Here is a 20725-nt window from a genome sequence, read left to right on the forward strand (position 1 = left end):
CAGAAGATGAGCTTTCCAGTGTTCTGCATCGACTGTCATATGTATGGCTACCTCCCCTCGGGGAGACAGTCGTATGTATGCGGTCGGTGTCAGGAGCTGGAAAGCTTGAAGAATGAAGTCAAGCGACTAGAGGACAAGATACAGGAGCTAGAAGGACTTTACACCACGGAGGACCCAATCAGGACACCTGAAGACTTCATGAGTGAGAGGCACATCGAGGAGGAAGTCAGGGAACTTGAGAACTTCATTGAGGAGGCATACAAGAGGAGGGTGGAAGAGAACGAACTTCAGATGAAAGAAGAAGTTACACCAACATCGAAGGAAGAGCAAGAAACAGAAGACCGCAAAGAAGACACCCCCGGAGGAAAAACGCATGAGGGCGAGAAAGTGACCAGCCGATGCCCAGAGGAAGAAAGAGAGAAGCACACCGAGGACATCGACCTGAGACCGAAGCGAACATTGAAGAAGGGAAAGTCAGCGATCCTAGTAGGGGACTCGATCCTGAGGCATGTGGACAGCCACATAGCAGGAGGGAGAGAGGACCGACTGGTGACCTGCCTCCCGGGAGCGAGAGCCAAGGACATCGTGGACAAAATTGGAAAGATCCTGGAAGGAGCGGAGACGGAAGAGACCACAGTAATGATCCACATCGGGACGAATGATGTCAGCAGGAGGAACTACAGAAGAAACACACTGATAGAACAGTTCAAGATTCTGGGAAGGAAGCTGAAGATGAGGACCCAGAAGATAGCGTTCTCAGAGATCCTACCGGTACCGAGGGCAGATGTGAAAAGGCAAGAGGAACTACAATCAATAAATGCATGGATGAGGAGATGGTGTGAGGAAGAAGGATTCCACTTCGTGAGGAACTGGACGACGTTCTGGGGCAAGAGCAAGCTCTACAGGAGAGATGGACTACACCTGAGCGCGGCGGGAACTAGACTTCTAGCAAACAACGTCAAGAGAGGAATAGAACAGACTTTAAACTAAGAAGAAGGGGAAAGCCGAAAGTCAACCAAGCGTCGATGATTCGGAAAAAGGTATCTCGTGAAGATACTAAGGAGAAAAAAGGCTGGGATGAAACAAGGGACAAATTACAAGAGTCGACTAACAAAGGAGAGGAGATTAGAAAGATCGCAACCAAAGAGAAGAATCTAAAGACCGAAGCACAGGGAAAGGAAATGAAGGCAACAAAATTCCAGGAGCTAAATTGCATATATACTAATGCAAGGAGCCTAAGAAACAAAATGGGAGAATTAGAAGCCATGGCCATTGCAGAGAACATAGACATCATTGGAATCTCCGAGACATAGTGGAATGAGGAAAGCAGATGGGATACAGCACTGCCAGGGTACAAACTCTATTGCCAAGACAGATTAGGACAGAAAGGCGGTGGAATAGCAATATACATAAAAGAAAGCATACAATCGACAAGAATGGACACAGCAGAGACAGCCAACAAGTTAGAATCGCTATGGGTTAAAATACCAGGAAGGAAAGGGCCTGAAATAAAGATAGGTCTATACTATCGTCCACCTGGACAAACCGGAGAAATCGATGAAGAAATGGAAGCCGAGATGAAGCGAGAATGCAAAAGCGGTAACACAGTTATTATGGGAGACTTCAACTACCCTGGGATAGACTGGAGTCTTGGAAGCTCAAGATGCGCTAGGGAGACAGACTTTCTGGAAACTGTACAAGATTGCTTCTTGGAGCAGCTTGTTAGAGAACCGACGAGAGGAAATGCCACTCTGGATCTAATCCTAAATGGGCTAAAGGGACCTGCAAAGGAAGTGGAAGTAGTGGGACCGTTGGGAAACAGCGATCATAATATGATCAAGTTCAAGGTGGAAATAGGAACACTGAAAGGAAAGAGAACCATAGCGACAACTTTTAACTTCAGGAAGGAAAACTACGAAGCAATGAGAAGAATGGTAAAGAAGAAACTTAGGAACACTTTCAAAAAATGGCAGACGGTAGAACATGCCTGGTCCTTTTTCAAGGACACGGTGAGCGAGGTGCAAAATCTGTATATCCCCAGATTCAGAAAAGGGTGCAACAAGAGTCGAACAAAAGACCTGGCGTGGATAACTAAAATAGTGAAGGAAGCGATAGACAATAAGAAAAACTCATTCAGAAAATGGAAAAAGGACAAATCTGAGGGAAACTGGAAAGAGCACAGAAAGTATCAAAAAGAATGTCACCGTGTGGTTCGAAAAGCCAAAAAAGAGTATGAAGAGAGGCTAGCCAGGAAATCACGAAATTTCAAGCCGTTCTTTAGATATATTAAAGGGAAACAGCCGGCTAGGGAGGAGGTGGGACCACTGGACGACGGAGACCGGAAGGGAGCGGTGAGGGAAGAGAAAGAGGTCGCAGAAAGACTTAACAGGTTCTTTTCGTCTGTATTTACAAGTGAAGACACAACCAACATACCGGAACCTGAACAAATCTTAAAGGGAAATCAAGCACAGAAGTTAACATCCATGGAAGTGAGCCTTGATGATGTACGCAGGCAGATAGAAAAACTAAAAACTGACAAATTGCCGGGTCCGGATGGAATCCATCCAAGGGTTCTGAAGGAACTAAAGGAGGAAATAGCGGAACTACTGCAGCAAATTTGCAACCTATCTCTGAAAACAGGTGTGATTCCGGAGGATTGGAAGATAGCCAAAGTTACGCCCATCTTTAAAAAGGGATCAAGAGGTGACCCAGGAAACTACAGACCGGTGAGTCTGACCTCGGTTCTGGGGAAAATGGCGGAAGCACTGATAAAAGAAAACATCGATGAACATTTTGAAAGAAACGAACTTCTGATAACCAGCCAACATGGTTTCTGCAGGGGAAGGTCGTGCCTGACTAACTTACTGCACTTGTTCGAAGGAATTAACAAACAGAAGGACAGAGGAGACCCCATAGACATCATATACCTAGATTTCCAGAAAGCCTTTGACAAGGTGCCTCATGAACGTCTACTCAGGAAACTGAAGAACCATGGGGTGGACGGAGACGTGCATAGATGGATCGGAAATTGGTTAGAAAGTAGGAAACAGAGGGTAGGGGTGAAGGGCCACTACTCAGACTGGAGAAAGGTCACGAGTGGTGTTCCGCAGGGCTCGGTGCTCGGGCCGCTGCTTTTTAACGTATTCATAAATGATCTAGAAACAGGGACGAAGTGTGAGATAATAAAATTTGCAGACGACACCAAACTATTTAGTGGAGCTCGGACAAAGGAGGACTGCGAAGAATTGCAAAGAGACTTGGACAAACTAGGGGAATGGGCAGAGAGATGGCAGATGAAATTCAATGTTGAGAAGTGTAAAGTATTGCATGTGGGAAGCAAAAACCCGAGGTATAATTATGCGATGGGAGGGATGTTATTAAATGAGAGTACCCAAGAAAGGGACTTGGGGGTGATGGTGGACATGACAATGAAGCCGACAGCACAGTGCGCAGCGGCTGCTAAGAGAGCGAATAGAATGCTAGGTATAATCAAGAAGGGTATTACAACCAGAACGAAAGAAGTTATCCTGCCGCTGTATCGGGCAATGGTGCGTCCACATCTTGAGTACTGCATCCAGTATTGGTCACCGTACCTTAAGAAGGATATGGCATTACTCGAGAGAGTTCAGAGGAGAGCGACAAGACTGATTAAGGGGATGGAAAGCCTTTCATATGCTGAGAGATTGGATAAACTGGGACTCTTTTCCCTGGAAAAGAGAAGATTAAGATAGAGACTTACAAGATCATGAAGGGCATAGAGAGAGTAGAGAGGGACAGATTCTTCAAACTTTCAGAAAATAAAAAAACAAGAGGGCATTCGGAAAAGTTGAAAGGGGGCAAATTCAAAACAAATGCTAGGAAGTTCTTCTTTACACAACGTGTGGTGGACACTTGGAATGCAATTCCAGAGGACGTTATAGGGCAGAGTATGGTACTGGGGTTTAAGAAAGGATTGGACAAATTCCTGCTGGAAAAGGGGATAGAGGGGTATAGATAGAAATTTACTGCACAGGTCCTGGACCTGTTGGGCCGCCGCGTGAGCGGACTGCTGGGCGCGATGGACCTCAGGTCTGACCCAGAGGAGGCATTTCTTATGTTCTTATGTTCTTTGAACTCAGTCACCGTTTTCCTCTCCACCACCTCTCTCGGGAGCGCATTCCAAGCATCCACCACCCTCTCCGTAAAGTAGAATTTCCTATGTTCCTATGTCACGATCTTATACAGCTGTGTTGATCTGAGCTCACTAGTGTCCTCTGGAAAATTTTACACAGTAAATGGGAACTTCAACAAGGAGCAGTAACCAATTTAATACATGCTAACAATTAGCGTGAGCTAAATGCTAAGACACCCAGATAATATAATGGGTACATTTCGATCACATCAATCATTGGCGCGTGCTAAATCGGTTAGTGCCCCTTGATGAATTCCCCCTAAATGTACAAAATTAAAACCCATCATCGTAAAAATAAATAACTATTACAGGGAGGTATTGTTAAGCTATGTGATCATGTCTGTACTAGTACATTAACCTTTATGCTAGTACATTACGAGGGATGCTGAAAAATTCTCAGCCCAACCAACCAATTTCCTAAATTCTGAGCATTATTTTGCCACTGTAGCTAAAAAAAAGTGTTATCTTATTTGTTGAGTGCCAATTTGCAAAAACAAAATTCTATGTTTTGACATTGTTTCAGACCATTGATTGAACCATATCCACCTCATTCTCTCTTTTGGTTGGGACTTTTCAGCACCCCCTCGTAATGAAAAACTCTTTTATATGAGTATATCAAGTTTCAAGTGTATTAAAAATTTGAAAGCCCGCTTTATCGATATCAAAGCGGCCTATAAAAAGAGTATAAAATCCAAGATTTGTAGGGGAAAAATCACAGACTCATTGACTGACATGACAGAACAAGTTTAAACATGAGGTATCTGGGGAAGAAATAAAATTTTTGATAGGAAAGATGAACAATGAGGGGAAAGTACAATAGGGAACGGGAGTAATCTCCTTTCTTCTTAGAGGGAGTAATCTTCTGTCTGCTTGGAGTGAAAGGAAAGAGTTTATAGACTGAAGGCATCTCTGAATAGAAAACTTTTCAGGCTGGATTAAAATTTATCTAGAGATGACCCCTAACGGAGAGGGGCTGGTAATGAGTTCCAGAGGGTAGGCGCCGTAACTGAAAAGATTGTTTTGCGTGTAGTGTCGTAGAAAAGATGGTGTAGAGAGAAGTAGAAGCTTTTGAGAGTTTGACCTTAATGCTCTTGTTGGGTTATATGGGATTATCAGTTGATCCAAGAAGCCTTGGGAATGAAATAATTTTGTCTTAAATGTTAGCAAAATGATTTTATAAGTGATTCAGTGACTGAGCCTTGATTAGTAGGGGGGTCATGTGGTCATATTTTTTTGCTTTGAAGATCAATTTCACATATGTGTTTTGAATAATCTATAGGTGTTTTATTCATTTGGTGATTCCTTGGTATAAAGCACGAGACATTCATATTACCTAATTACTGTGCATTATCAGTCAATATTAGCAAACATTAAAACATTGGTCTTACAGATTTATTGATTCACAACAAACTCAAAGTTTACTAAATATAATTAGATACATTTTTAAACATATACAATGTTAGACTGACTTGCTTCTTTCCTCTTATTAAAAGGTGCCACTGTGTTGCCAGGAAGGAAATGTTCACTTCAAATTCCATGAACTTCTCAGCAGCTTGCAAAAAAGTGATCAGTCTTGCGTGCTGTACATCGCCAATAAGCTGTACGGACAAGAAGACTTTCCATGTACAGATGTAAGTTGCTTGTGACATTGCCATAAGTTGGACCCACTAACAAAGTTTACTTTAAAAATATTCTATGAAAATATATTCGAATACAAGTCTGTATTCAAACTGGTTTTGTGCTGTGCTGGTTTTGTGCCGCCCAGAAGGTTTTTATCCTTGCTGCAGTATAGTAAGTCATGAATAAACTTGGATCTGTTAGAGAAATTTAATCTCTCGTGAGTAAAATTGATGATTTATCTAAAAGCTTGGATTGAACTAGAATGGAATTTTCCACATAAATAACATTTTAAAGGAGGAAATGAGAACATTGAAAGATACTTCTTCTGTAATTAAAGAAAGGGAAAGGAATTGGGACTTGTATACCGCCTTTTTGTAGTTTTATAACAAGTTTTTGTAGTTTATATATAGGTACTTCATGCATTTTCCCTCTCTGTCCTCGTGGGCTCACAGTCTGTCTAGTGTATCTGAGGCAGTGGAAAATTAAGTGACGTGCTCAGGGTCACAAGGAGTAGTGCAGGGTTTGAATCCGCAACCTCAGGGTGCTGAGGCCGTAATTCTAACTACTATGCCACACTCTCCTTGTAATTCATAAGAAGATGTAATTAAATCTTGATTTTCTGAACTTTCCAAGATCTCCTTAAGAATATTTGGTTGAAATTCTTAAATTTTCCACACAAAATATTCCTCCATTAAATAGAGTTTATTATATTCCTTCAACAAATACAGGAGAGTCTTCACACAATAAGCCCAGATTCTGCAAAGTGTGTCCTGATTGTAGGCAGCTGTAGGTGTCCTACAGCTGTCTAATCAGCCAAGTGGGATGCACGTTTTAAAAAAAAAATACTCCTCAGGCAAGCCGCCTATATTGAAGGCATCTTTGGGAGCCTAGGAAAGCCCGCAAGCCCACCTAAGCTCACCTAAGGTTAGGCGGTAGCCTTAGGCAAACCTAGGTGGCCCTATGCATCTCCCTAGGACAGCAGGAGATGCATACAATGTAGGCCAGTAAAATGCTGGCCTACATTTTAAGTAGACGCGGCTGCTATACTTATCATGGCAAGGGATCTCCCTGACGCAATAAGTATAGCGTCCATGACTACAGCCACCAGCCCCCCACCCCCCGAACGATCGAGGCAGGAGGGAGCCCAACCCCTCCTGCCCAAAGACCAGAGGACCCCCCCCCCCCCCCAAGGAAGATCATGGCAAGAGGGAGCCCAAGCCCTCCTGCCCGAAGACCGAAGACCCCCTGACGAAGATCGATGCAAGAGGGAGCCCAATCCCTCCTGCCCAAAGACTGGAAGAACCCCGATGAAGATTGAGGCAGGAAGGAGCCCAGACCTTCCTGCCTAAAGACCCCCCTCCCCCAAGTACGGTAGACCACCACCCCTGGCTAATCTCCCCCTTCCCCACTAACCTTGAAAAGTTGGCCAGATGGATGGATCTTCCAACCATCCAGCCAGCAGACCCGCATCCATTGAAATGAGTCAGGCCCACCCCTTTCTGGCCCGCCACACAGGAAGCTAAGGCCTGATTGGCCCAGGTACCTAAGGCCCCTCCTAGGGGCAGGGCCTTAGGCATATGGGACAACCAGAATCCGGTTGGCCCATGTGCCTAAGGCCCCGTGCATAGGAGGGGCCTTAGGCGCCTGAGCCTATCAGGCCTTAGCCTCTTGTGGTATGGGCCAGAAAGGGGCAGGCTTACCTCATTTTGATAGAGGCAGGCCTGCCGGCTGGACGGTAGGAAGACCCAGCTGGCTGGCCAACATTTCAATGTTAATGGGGGGGGGGGGTTAGCAGGTGTGGTAGTCTACCACATGTGGGGGCGTCTTTGTGCAGGAGGGGTTGGGCTCCCTCCTGCCTCAATATTCTTCGGGGGGTCTTGGGTCTTCGGGCAGGAGGGTTTGGGTTCCCTCCTGCCGTGATCTTCGTTGGGAGGTCTTCCGGTCTTTGGACAGGAGGTGTTGAGCTCCCTCCTGCCTCAATCATTTGGAGGGCTTGGCGGCCGCAGTCGTGGCCACTATACTTATCGCGGCAGGGAGATCCTTTGCCGCGATAAGTATAGCGGCCGCATCTACAGTAGCCCTGTTCTGTAACCGGCGTCTGAAACATGGACATCGGTTACAGAATCGGGTTTATTTTGGGCGGGCGTAGGCCCGATTCTGTATAGAACGCCTGTCCTGGGAACAGGAAATATAAGTTTAGTGTTGAAGCTGTATTTTTGGAATTCCCAAGTTTTATTTTATGGGGAAAAAGTGTGGATCTATCCAGATGTAAAAAGACAAACTCAGGAATCTAGAAAGGTTATTTGGCCATGAGACAAGATGTTCTACCTTTGGGAGCTACTTTTTTGTTGGCTTACCCATATAAAATTACTGAATTACGTTCAGGGATATTATTTGACAAACACTAGGTCAGAAAGAGTCAAAATCCAAAAGGCATATAACTGACCATGTAAATAAGACAAGCCTTTGAAGGGTGATCAAGAAATATTGTATATAAGACAATCTTAAATCTAGAACTTACCAAGTAAAGCTTAATAATGAGTTTTCAAAAAGCTGGAGTAACCCTTGTGGAGCATCCAGGGGTCTCCTTTGTCTCCATTGCTTTTTAACATTTATTTGGCCTCTTTAGGCAATAGATTATCTCATTACAAAATTAAATTATTTAGCTATGCAGACAACATCACTGTTTTAATTCCTATTCATACTTCTTTCTCTCAAATCAAACTGTTATGGAGATTCTTCAGACAATTGAATTTTGGATGGCAGAATTCAAATTGAAAATTAATACAGAAAAAAATCAAAATTTTTTTGCATCAAGAAATTTAAATGAAGATGTTACATCTATTGCTTTAAATAACAAAGTCTATAGCATCCAGCCAACCATAGAGATACTTGGTATAATTCTAGACCGAACCCTTACCATGAAAAATCAGGTTGACTCATTGATTCAAAAGGGTTTCTATACTCTATGGAAACTAAGAACTATTAGAGCATATTTTGATATGAATTCCTTTTGACTGTTAGTTCATCTTGCTGGTGCTCAAAAAAATCTTCAAAGACTGCGCATAATTCAGAATGCAGCAGTTAGACTGATTTTTGATTTAAAGAAGTATGACCATGTCACCGATTTCTATTGTCGATTGCATTGGCTTCTGGTCGAAGTACAGGTTAAATTTAAGTTCGGCTGTATTTGTTTTAAGGCATTAACAAGTCTAATCCCAAAGTATTTTATGGAATCTTTCATTATGACAAATTCCAAACATTCTAGAAAATCTCATTCACTATTTTCGTTTCCTTCTGCAAAGGGATGCAAATACAAGAAATTCCAGGAACGATTGCTGTCCTTTCAGGCAGCCTCATGGATTAGGGATCTGACTCACATATTCACACTTTCAAACTCGTATCAACAATTTTGACGTGCTTAAAAGACGCATCTTTATATGGAATCTTTCGGAAGTTAGACATTGGATGTTTATTCATTCGTATTGCTAATCTCTGTGAACCGCATAGAACTTAATGGTATTTGCGGTATACAAGTGAGTTTTTATATTATGTTACTGTAAACCAGGGGTGTCCAACCTTCTGGCTTCACTGGGCCAAATTGGCTGAAAAAAAATGTTTCTGGGGCCGCACAAACGTGCAACCGCTGCAGCAAGACAGAGGAGGGAGCCGGCAAGACGGTAAACACCCGGGGGCAGCAGAGGAAAACACTGCATCGCCCTCGACCGGGGCTGCACAAAATACTTCACTGGGCCGCAGGTTGGACACCCCTGCTGTAAACCAAGGGACATTCATTGCAACTCTTTTTTTGTAAATATGGTCCTACTGTACTTGAATGTAGACCACTTCAATAGGGCTTGCGGGTGTCTTATGTCTTTAGGTACAGTATGTATTTTTTTATTCCTGGAGGAAGCCCTAGGAAAAAAATAATAGAGGTACAGTATAGGGTTACCAGATTTTACTCGCGTAAAATCCGGACCCATAGCCCCATCCCCAGGCCTGCCCAGTTCTACCTAGCCCCACCTCATTATGTCCAGGCCACACCCTATTCCGCCACAGCCACAGCCCCGCCCTGCCCACCTCAACCTGTTCTCGTCCTTGGGCGTGAGACATCACTGTATTGCATTCACGCCAGCACAGATGCCCTCCCAATGTGGTCCCCAGGTGGAAGCTTTCCAAAACCCGGACAAAGTGCTGGTAACCCTAGTACAGTGGGACTGGAAACAGGGTTCCTTGCTTTACAGTTTCACTGTATTAACCACTGGACCACTCCTCTGACCTGCTTGCGACTTTATTCAGAATGGCCCTAATACCTGTAGCTGTCGTAGACTCTGTTATTTTCACAATATCTAAACCAGGGGTGTCCAACCGCATGCGGCCCCGTGAAGTATTTTGTGCGGCCCCGGTCAAGGGCGATGCAGTGTTTTCCTCTGCTGCCCCCGGGTGTTTACTGTCTTGCCAGCTCCCTTCTCTGTCTTGCTGCAGCGTTTGCACGTTTGGGCAGCCCCAGAAACATTTTTTTCAGCCAATGCAGCCCAGGGAAGCCAAAAGGTTGGACACCCATGATCTAAACAGTTTATCTACAGGACCTACCAGCTGATAATATTGTAAAACTTATTACTATGATAGACTAAACTAATCTTTTTTTTTTCTCTCATCTTCTTTATTTTTATGTATATTCTGGTCTTTTGACTATTTGTAAACCAAGTCGAGCGCCGATGGGAGATGATCCGGTATATAAATTGAAGACTAGATTAGATTAGATCCTGATATCCCCCATTCACTTTCAGGGAAGAGGGAGAGGGACAGCAACCCCTGGGGGGATGACAGAGGGGTCATGTCTCAATCCCTTCAGCAGTCAGAAGCTCAATTAGAGGAACTTTTTGTAACTTAGACATGACTGAATCAGGTCTAGATAAAATCTCCCTTTTTCTTAAGACATGGACATTTCTTTTGTAGTAAAGAGTGGCCTAGTGTTAGAGCTGCTGCCTCAGCACCCTGAGGTTGTAGAATTGAATCCCAGCGCTGTGCCTTGCGGCCCTGGGCAAGTCACTTAATCCTTAATTGCCCCAGATACAAAAATAAGTACCTGACTATATATGTAAACCACTTTGATTGTGTAATCACAAAAAGGTAGTATGGCTATCCCATCCCCCTCTCCCATTTTAAAATTGCTTTTGGGTATCCTGGTTTAAGGCCTATCCAAAACATGCCCACAACACACCCTTTACTATTTGGATGATCTGTTGCATGAAACATCCAAATTCTAAGTTTCCAAAATCATGTTTTAGACATTTTTAGCAAGAGGATGTAGAGCTCCTCTTGTAGAGGGTCCTTGTAGAGCTAGTATATTCTAGCTGGGTTTGTGGGGGTTGGTGTTTTGTTTTGTTTTTTGCATTTTGAGGCATCCATCTGCTTTGAAAATGAGCTCCATAGAGTATAAATGCAAGAGAGCAGGCCCAGGGGAAGGCGCACATGGGGGTAGGGCATGGATGTGTCAAATATTTACTCATTTAGGTTATAGAATACTTTCATTTATGAACTAAAGAGCTGCATTTTTAATATGCACATTTATGCCTGCTACTGAAATTGCTTAAGTGGGCATGCCAGTACCAAATATACTTACCATGCTAGATAGTCCATCAATGGTCGTCAGGGATCAGTAGCTTCACACATAGAAAAGCCCTGTCTACACTCACATTGGCCAACGTTCAAGGTCACTTCAAAGACTTGCTCTGTGGGATATTCACAATGGAAAGGTGAGCACATAGGTGCAAAGAAAAAAGAGGAGATGTTAACCGATACTGAAGCTACTTAGGGGCTCATTGTTATATCATACTGTTTTCATACTTCTTTGTTGACACCTTTAGTTCCTATGCATCAGCTGTTTAGTGTGCCTCTGTTTAACTGGGCATTTATTTTACTTTGGGCCCCTTGCCACATTATCTTTAATGCAGCCTTGAAAATGATTCCACATTCTGCACAATTAGTTAAACAAATTATTACAGCTAGATCTAATGCACATATTGAAACCAGCTAGGTCACTTATGGTGGGAGGCCAAGTAGGCATTTACTTCTAACTTATTTTATAAAGACACATTCCAGTAGGTACCTTCGTGTCTTTATAGAAATATGAGGTGTAAATCAGCAGAAAGCACAGCAAGATCAAACCATGGACATTTATTCTGGCTGAGGAGCAGGTGCCCAACAATCATGTGAAAATCAAGACTCCTCCCATGCCCCTCTCAAACTCTGTGCCAGAACACACATACAACAGGGTCGCATACAAGTGGGCGCCTTCAGTGGTAAAGTAAGGGGTGGTGGACCGCCCAGGGTGTTGTTTTGGTGGGAGCACTGGCACCTCTCTGCCCCCCCCACCCATGTTACGCTTACACCCCTTCCCCTCCCCATACCTATTTAAATCTTCGCCAGCATGAGTAAATTCTCCAGCCTGCTGCACATGCTGACCTGGCTTCCCCCTGAAATCACTTCTGGGTCACGGGGCCAGGAAGTGAGGTCAAAGGAATAGCCGACGCTGGCAGGAGCAGCAAGCCAGAGAAGCTGTTCATGCTGGTGAGGATTTAAAAAGGTACAGGGGAAAGGGAGGGTTTGCATGTGCCATGGGGGGTGGGAAAGGAGCAGTGAGGTGGAGAGGAGGACGCGAGGGGCGGTACCTCCTACCGTCGCTATGCCACTGGGCATCTTCTTGTCAATGTTATGCAAATATTAAGCTGTATTATTCTCTCTATAAATCTTTATTAATTTTTCATTCCAAAACAATGCATTAAAATATACATATACATATAATTAACTTCCAAAATTGCATTTACATCAATCATAGAAATACTTCAAAAACATTTCCCCCCCTCGCTCCCACCCCAATACAAGAACAAAAACCAAATGCATTCTTTCAGACATATAGTGAACATCATATTGAACTTATTGATCAATGATAACATCAAAATATAATACCCCTCCGCCCCCCCCCCCCCCCCCCCCCCCACCCACCCTCCCTGGATGTGTAAATCGAATAAGAAATCAGGAGAATAATCCAGCTAATCATTGTTAACAAAATTTGTCAATGGACTCCATGTTAATTTAAATAACTTATTATTACACAACATTTCTGAATTCATTTTCTCATATTTGTAGCATAAACATAAAGAGTCCCTCCAAAAAGAGAAATTAAGTCAATCCCAATTTTTCCAGCTGTATTCTTATATATGTACATTTAATTTTTTTTAAAGGATTGTGTATGTTGCTTGGAAACCGCCTAGGTATTTTAGGCAGGTTATAAAAATTTTAAATATAATAAATGCTGGCACTGTCAACTTGACGTAGGGACACTGGATCATCTTTTATTTTATTGTCCATTGATACTCAATTTTTGGAAGTCAATTTTGAGCAAAATCAACCTGGTATTAGGTGTCTATTCCATTGTCGTATGATGTGGTTTTATTTGGGACATTGTTGAAACTTAATAGTCCAATTGATAAATATCAAAATAGACTTCTTATTATTATGACTGTGGTGGCCATGCAATTAATAACTAGAAACTGGAAGAATTGGGATAGGTTGAATTTTTCTTTTTGGTAGGAAACACTTTGTTTATACTATAAATATGAAAGGGTGATAACGGAACAATCTGGAAATAGTAAGAGGTTCAAAGAGATTTGGAGTCCATTGGAGGCATTTGTTAAGCAACAGAATGATTAAATCCGTTAGTTCTTAGATTTACTTAGATTCTACACACATCCAGGTAAGGAGGGAGGGAAAGGGGCGGGAGGAGATAGGGTAATTTGTTTCAGTTGTTTGCAAGAATATAAGTGCTGTTATTTGATATTTTTGAATGTATAATTGTTGCACTTTTTATAAGTTTTAAAAATCAATAAAGATTTTTAAATATATATATATATATATATAATCCTTGTTTTATTTGTGGGAAAAGATTGTAATATTACCTTAAAATGTCACCAGGCCAATTATATCATGGCTTTGCAAGCAGTAGCCCACTGTTGTAAATCTAGCCCTATGATGGCAATCCCTCTAAATAGAGGGAAGTATATACGCTAGAGAATGACACGGTGGCTGTTACCTGCAGCTAGCTGTGGGTAGCCGCGGGTAACTCGCCGAAATGGTGAAGATGAAAAAGTGCCCACTGCGGGTATGGGGACAAGGCCATCCACCGCCCCATAGAGCGGTGAATGACCTCATCCCCGCAGTTAAGGGAGGGAATGCACGCAGTCACCAATCATGCGCAGCCCCCCTCCCTCCTTCCTACCTACCCGAATCTATCTATCTCCCTCCCCCTTATCTTCGTGGCGCGTTTTGAGTAACTTCTTCACAAAGCCATCAGAGCCTGCAAGCAGTAGCATGCGTGTGTAGGCGGAAGCTTCTCCTCTTACCTTGCCCGGTAAACATGGAATCAAAAATAAAATTGCTCGGAGTTATTCTAGACAAAGATTTAACCTTTCATGACCAGATAAGCTCTGTCATAAAAGCCTGTTTCCACAAACTTCAACTCATTTGTTCCTTAATCTCAAAACGTTCTTATTCCAAGACGCATACCATAGCATCTAAATATTTCCTTCCAACAGTTAGCAAAATAAATATGAACCACTTTTAAGAAGCGATCCCCTTTCCTAATGTTATATCCTCCCCCCTCTTCCCTTTTTTAATTTGTTTTTAATGATGCAATTATTAACTTTCCCCTCCCCCTTCACCCTCAAGCTCATGGTTTGTATCTGTAATTTGTTCACTTAGGGCTCCTTTTATGAAGGTACGCTTAGGGCTTAACGCGCGGAATAGCGCGTGCTAAATTGCTGTGTGCACTAGCCACTACCGCCTCCTTTTGAGCAGGCAGTAGATTTTTGGCTAGCGCGTGCTATATCGCGTGCTAATCCGTTGCGTGCGATAAAACTGCTAGCGCAACTTCGTAAAAGGAGCCCTTAATGTTCACATTTCCCCTCCCCTATAATAATTTATTTTAATCTTTCATTTTTAGCATTGTAAACCAGCCAGATGCAAGTCAATGGTCAGCATATTAAAATTAATTAAAGTTGAAACTTGAACTTGAAACTTGACGCAACTTCCGGTTGCGTCAGAAGAGAAGCTTCTGCCCACATACACACTACTGCTTGTAGGCTCCGATGGCTTTGAAGAACTTACACAAAATGCGCAGTGAAAGTAAAGGGGAGGGAGGGAAATAGTTAGATTCGGGTAGGTAGGAAGGAGGGGGCTGTGCGAGGGGTGCCAAAGGGTGGTGAGGTGGCAAGAGGGAAGGGTGCTAGAGGAAAGGAACAGATGCTGAAGGGAGGTTGAGAGGAACAGACGCTGAAAGGAAATGGGGAACAGATAGTGGGGAGAAAACGCTGAAGGGAAATGGGGAAGACAGAGTTGGGAAAAGATGCTGAAAGGAAATGGGGAAGATAGAGTGGGGGGAAGACACAGTGGGGAGAAGACGCTGTAGAGAAATGGGGAACAGAGAGTGGGGAGACGCTGAAGGGAAATGGGGAAGAAAAAGTAGGAAGAAGACAATGAAGGGAAATGGGGAAGAGAGAGTGAGGATAAGACACTGAAGGGAAATGGGGAAGAGAGATTGGTAGAAGACGCTGAAGGGAAATGGGGAAGAGAGAGTGGGGAGAAGATGCTGAAGGGAAATGGGGAAGAGAGAGTGGGGAGAAGATGCTGAAAGGGAAGAAGACAGAGATGCCAGACTATGGGGGAGTGGAGGGAAGAAGATGGTTGCCAGACCAATTGGGTGGGGTTGAAGGGAGGCACAGTAACAGAGTAAATGAAATACGCAGAGAGAATACAGACAGTGAATGGAAGGAATTGAATGAGACGATGAGGGAAGCAGAAACCAGACAACAAAGGTAGAGAAAAAAAATTTCTATTTTATTCTGTTTATTTATTTTCTTTTTTTTGCTTTAGGATAAAGTAGTATATTAGTTGTGTTTATAAAAATTTATACCCTCTTTCATTGATCATCTTATAATACCATAATATGTATATATATATATATATATATATATATATATTTATAAACAAAGCCCTGCCAGCTAAACATCTCTTTCTCTAGTTCAGCAGCCAGAACTTTGATTTATAAGGAAGGAATAAGCTAAATATTGCAGTACTGAGGCTTGTATGGATGCTGCAGGGATAGTAGTCACGGGGACAGGGTGGGGACAGTGGTCGCGGGAACAGGGATGGGGCGGGGACAGTGGTTGCGGGGACAGGGCGGTGATGGGGACAAATTTTTTCCCCATGTCATTCTCTAATTAATATACGCTACCTGAATGTGTCGAACCTTGAGCTAAATTTATTAATTAATCAAAATAAAAAATTAACCAGCATACCATTTACAAAATATCCAGGACTGATATATTTTTCAGTTTTTCCTTTTATAGAAATAATCTCCAGTGTGTGTGGCTCTTGTTTTCGTAGGAATATCTAAGCTGTGTTGAAAAAATGTATAACTCAGTGCCTGAAGATGTTGACTTTAAAAATGTAGAGGAGGTCAGAAAGAAGATTAATTTGTGGGTCGAGAAAGAGACACAAGGTAAGAGCAAAAAGACATGTTCGCTAAACTGTAATTATTGTTTGCAAAGCCCAAGCAATAAATGAAAGTAATGGGGGGGAAGAGGGGGGAGGAGCATCTGACCGGAACTGTTTGCTCAAAACACATACATAGCACATAAGTCCATGTTATCTGGCCCAACTGAGAGCACATGTGCATCTATGTTGTCTGCTGATGCATGTAACATGGACCCCTATACAGTCTAAAAACAACCTGCTGCGGCAGAATAAATCATCTAACCCCCCCCCCCCCACACACACACACACACACACAAATGCTCCTTGATAAGATAATCCCTCCCCCCAACTGGTATCCCACAGTAAGCAGCTAGCACAGATTTTATCGAGCAGTTGCCATTAGTGTGCTATTAATTAGCATAACACATTAAAATCATCCAGTACAGAAAAATTCCCATGTTAGCTCCTTAGCAGGGACAAGAGTAAGATCCAGGTGTAGAATTAGCGGTATAAGAGTGTTGCAGATTGGCTACACATCAAAAGTGCCATTTTGAACCCAAATCAGCACAGGGTTGAGAGTGCTGTTACCCCAACCCATTGAACTACCATAGCAGCCCCTGGGTGAGTACCAGGTGGGGGTGAGGGGTTAAGGGGAGTCTTCTTTGTTGGGGGGAGGCCATGATCTGGAGGCGGTTAGATCATGAGAAGGGGCCTTAATTAGTGAGAGATTGCTATCCATGGAGAAGGTGTTAATCAGAAGGGTTGTATGAGTTGAAGGGGATTGGACTGGAATGGAGTATTACACTATAGTGGCTGTGTTCTCCTTTGCTGAGGTTTGCATTGGTAGATGGCATGAGTATACACATGGTATCTGCCAATGCATGGTAGGTGATGCCCATGTGGTAGGTGTCTATCCTGTGCAATAAATACTGGGGAGATGCTGAGTACAGCTTTTCCTCCATAGGCTGTTCTCTTGAACCATGTTGGCAGACAGGCTTTTTACCCTCCCTTCCAGTTCCAATGTCTCCTCTTTAACCTGTCCCCTATCTTCAACCTATTTATCCCTCGATATATAGCGTCAATAAAACTGTCAGCCGATTATTTCTTTCACAATCCCTGCCTTCCTTTATCTCAATTTAGACTCCCATTCACTTCCCCACCCCCACTCAATTCTTTGGCCTAATGCTTTCCCCAAAGAGAAAGAGAGAAACACAACTATCATTTTCTGACAGGTCAAATATGTACCTAATTAATTCCATGCAAATAAAAAAAGTAAGTCTAAAACTATCCAAACCTTGGACACTGTAAATAAGGGTTGAAAAGTAGTTCAGAAGAAAAATAAAGTTAAAGAAAACAAGAAATCCTAGGTGTCCTTTGCCAGGATCTAACGCCCCACCATACTCTCAAAAATATTGTTTTAAAGTTACCAAAATTTCAGCTCCTGCCACTATCAAACAACATTCTATGGTACTCCGGCAGTCTTCTTGCCTCCTGAAATCATTCCTTAAGCTGCCTTTCTCCAACCCCTTCTCTGTGAATTTTCTCAGATGCAACAAGTTGCTGAGAATGAAACTTCAGCTCCAGGAATAAGACCAAAACGAAAACAGCTGCTGCTCGGCCAAAGCGGCCCTCTGACGCGAACCACCCAGGCGGAAATAGGAAGCTGCGTCAGAGGGGAAGCTTTTGGCTGAGGAACGGTTGCCGCTCAATGCCAGGGGGGAATGATGCCGAGGGTGGGGGGGCCCGCATTGCCGATCTTTCCCAGGGGCCTGTTGCCGTTTGGGGGGAAAAAAAAAAAAAAAGCTTTCTGTTACTTCTTTTTTCCTTCAGCGGGTCCCCCCTGACAAGTTCAGGCCCTAGGCACTTGCCTACTGGGCCTACCCATTAATCCGGCCCTGCCAATGGGGTGAGAGAGACTATTCCTCCCTCTCTTTCAAACCTCGCAGCTGCTTCACCATTACAACGGCTGTGATGAAACAGCTGTGGTTAAACGGCCGTGCTGAACTGGGCTAGCTGGGCTGAAGTGTCCGTGCAGAAACATCCTAGATTCCAAATTAGTGTAGCATGGTAAATCAGCCATGTTAATTTTTTGTTGTAGATGAAAAGGAATTGAAAGAAAAGGGCATCTCGAGGAAGCTGACAATAGAGGTGAAATGGTGGCCCCATAGGGATAAATGCACCAGCATATATATATATATATATACTGAATATATATATATATATATATATATATATATATATATATATATATATATATATATATATATTTTTTTTTTTTTTTTTTTTTTTTTTTTTTTTTCCCTTAGCATTTGGGATTGATATTTACTCTTTAGGGCTCATTTTACTAAGGTGCACTATCGTTTTTAGCGCACGCAGGAAATTACAATGCACTAACCACGCGCTACACTTTTAAAACTAATGCCAGCTCAATGCTGGCGTTAAGGTCTAGCACACGCGGCAATGTAGAGTGCGCTATTCCGCGCATTAAAGCCCTAGCGCACTTTAGTAAAAGCAGCCCTTAATGTAAGACCAAGTTTTTTAAAAAGTCCCAGCTCAGATCCAAGTTTCACCAACAATGGTTGTCTTCTTCAGGGTACAATCGCTGTATCATCTGGCAGAGTAAAGGAGTATGAGTTAGAGAAAATCTACTGCTGATATAATCTATAATAATAAAATGCTAAGCGTGAAAACGCACTCTCACCGCGTGCTTCCCTGATTCCTGATCTGTCGCGCTGTAGCTGGTAGGAGTGTGCATGCGCGCCAGACAAGCCTCCCTGCTCTCCACCTCCAAACTCCAAATCTCGCAGTGGGCTTGCCGGCTACGGAACACTAGCAATTCAAAGTCGCCACCGCGGCTCCTCTCTCGAAACGCACCAGCATCGGAGAAGACTTCCAACTCAGGCGGAGATCGAGAGAGGAGTCGCAGCGTCGGCTGTGCACTAAAAAATGAACTTTGACGGAAGAGCTCTCCCCAATCGGGAAAACTACAGCTTTCCAGCCCCCATCTTCTGATCTGTAGAGGGAGAGTACCTTTAGGTCAGCTCCCCCATTTCTTTTCTACTCCCCGCGCTCCAGATCGGGAGGGGTGCAGCTCTCCCCAGGGAAACCTAAGACTAATAAAACATAAACCAGCAAACCCGCACGGGAACTAGCTCTCTCACACTTAAGATATAGTTACGGTACATGAACGAGCTTAAACATAAAGCAAACGTGGCATCACATCCGGGTAATAGTAGGCGCTTTACACAGTCGCCATAACAATGTTGCATCCTGTTTTGCACGTGCACATGTTCGAAGCGCAAACTTTCGCTATTAAATGAGTGTCAAGTGGCGGTTTAACCTATACAAGCCACTCTGTGCCTATTTCATACTTTGTACCATTTATACTCTGACGATTTACTACAAACAACTTACTCTGTGCAACTTCCATTATTACAAAAAAAAAAAAGTAGGTGAAAAACATCTCCACACACAGAACAGATATAGATTCAAAGAGACAGACACCAAAACAAAGACAGACAGACAATTGATACACAAGCAGATTGCTGCAGTGATTACTATGTCAGGCATATTGTATTTATGTTTAAATTACAGCCCTCACTCATTATTTTTTAAATAACTCACACCCTGAATGGATGAAGACTGATGTAGCCTAGGTCTGATCCAGAGGGTGGCTTATAACTCCTGAGCTATCCTGACAGAATCCACTTTGGACCTTGGAGTCTTCACAAAACAAAGACAGACAGACAGACAATGGAGAAGGAAAATTACTTGAGAGACAGACAAACAGGAAAAAAAAACCACACACAGAAGGACAAGGGGACTACAGATACAGATTCAAAGAGATAGATACCAAAACAAAGACAGACAGACAATGGACAAGGAGACACACAGCAAAAAAAAAAACAAAAATTACTAGAGAGACAGATAAACAGGAAAAAAAAACACACATACAGAAGGACAAAGGAGAGAGAGACACACAGGAAAAAAAACCAGATACACATACAGCAGCCAAAGAGACAAACACCAAAACAAACACAGACAGAGAGACCAAAAGTAAGAAATACAGACAGCAGCCAAAGAGATAGACAGAAGGTGACAGTCAAAAAACCACACAGAAAAAAAGGGGTTACAGGGAAGTGGAGGGGGGAGAGAAATGCTGCTGCATAGGGGGGCAGGGAGAGAGACGGATAGACATAAAGACAAATAGTGGGAAAGAAAAGAAGAAAGAGACAGGGGCAGTGAGAGAGAAAGAAAGAAAGACATTAAGCACCCGTTAATGTAATGGGATTAAGTTTACTTTAGTTGCGGTTTTACCTAATTTGATACCTTTCCAAATTAGGGGCTCCTGATGAAAGCGTGTTAACCGAAACACGGACCGTGTCGGGTCCCCTGGTT

At 43.1% G+C, this 20725-nt stretch overlaps 1 protein-coding gene across 1 annotated transcript in view; it reads left to right on the plus strand.

The window, feature by feature from the left end:
* LOC117355339 (leukocyte elastase inhibitor-like) overlaps positions 1 to 20725 on the plus strand; it is a 63896-nt gene that overhangs the window by 21071 nt on the left and 22100 nt on the right. The window contains exons 4-5 of the mRNA XM_033933755.1: positions 5665 to 5802; positions 16238 to 16352. Coding sequence (XP_033789646.1) covers positions 5665 to 5802; positions 16238 to 16352 — 253 coding nt within the window. The remainder of the gene's footprint in view (positions 1 to 5664; positions 5803 to 16237; positions 16353 to 20725) is intronic.

This window comes from Geotrypetes seraphini, chromosome 2, assembly GCF_902459505.1.
Source record: "Geotrypetes seraphini chromosome 2, aGeoSer1.1, whole genome shotgun sequence".
Classification (NCBI taxonomy): domain Eukaryota; kingdom Metazoa; phylum Chordata; class Amphibia; order Gymnophiona; family Dermophiidae; genus Geotrypetes; species Geotrypetes seraphini.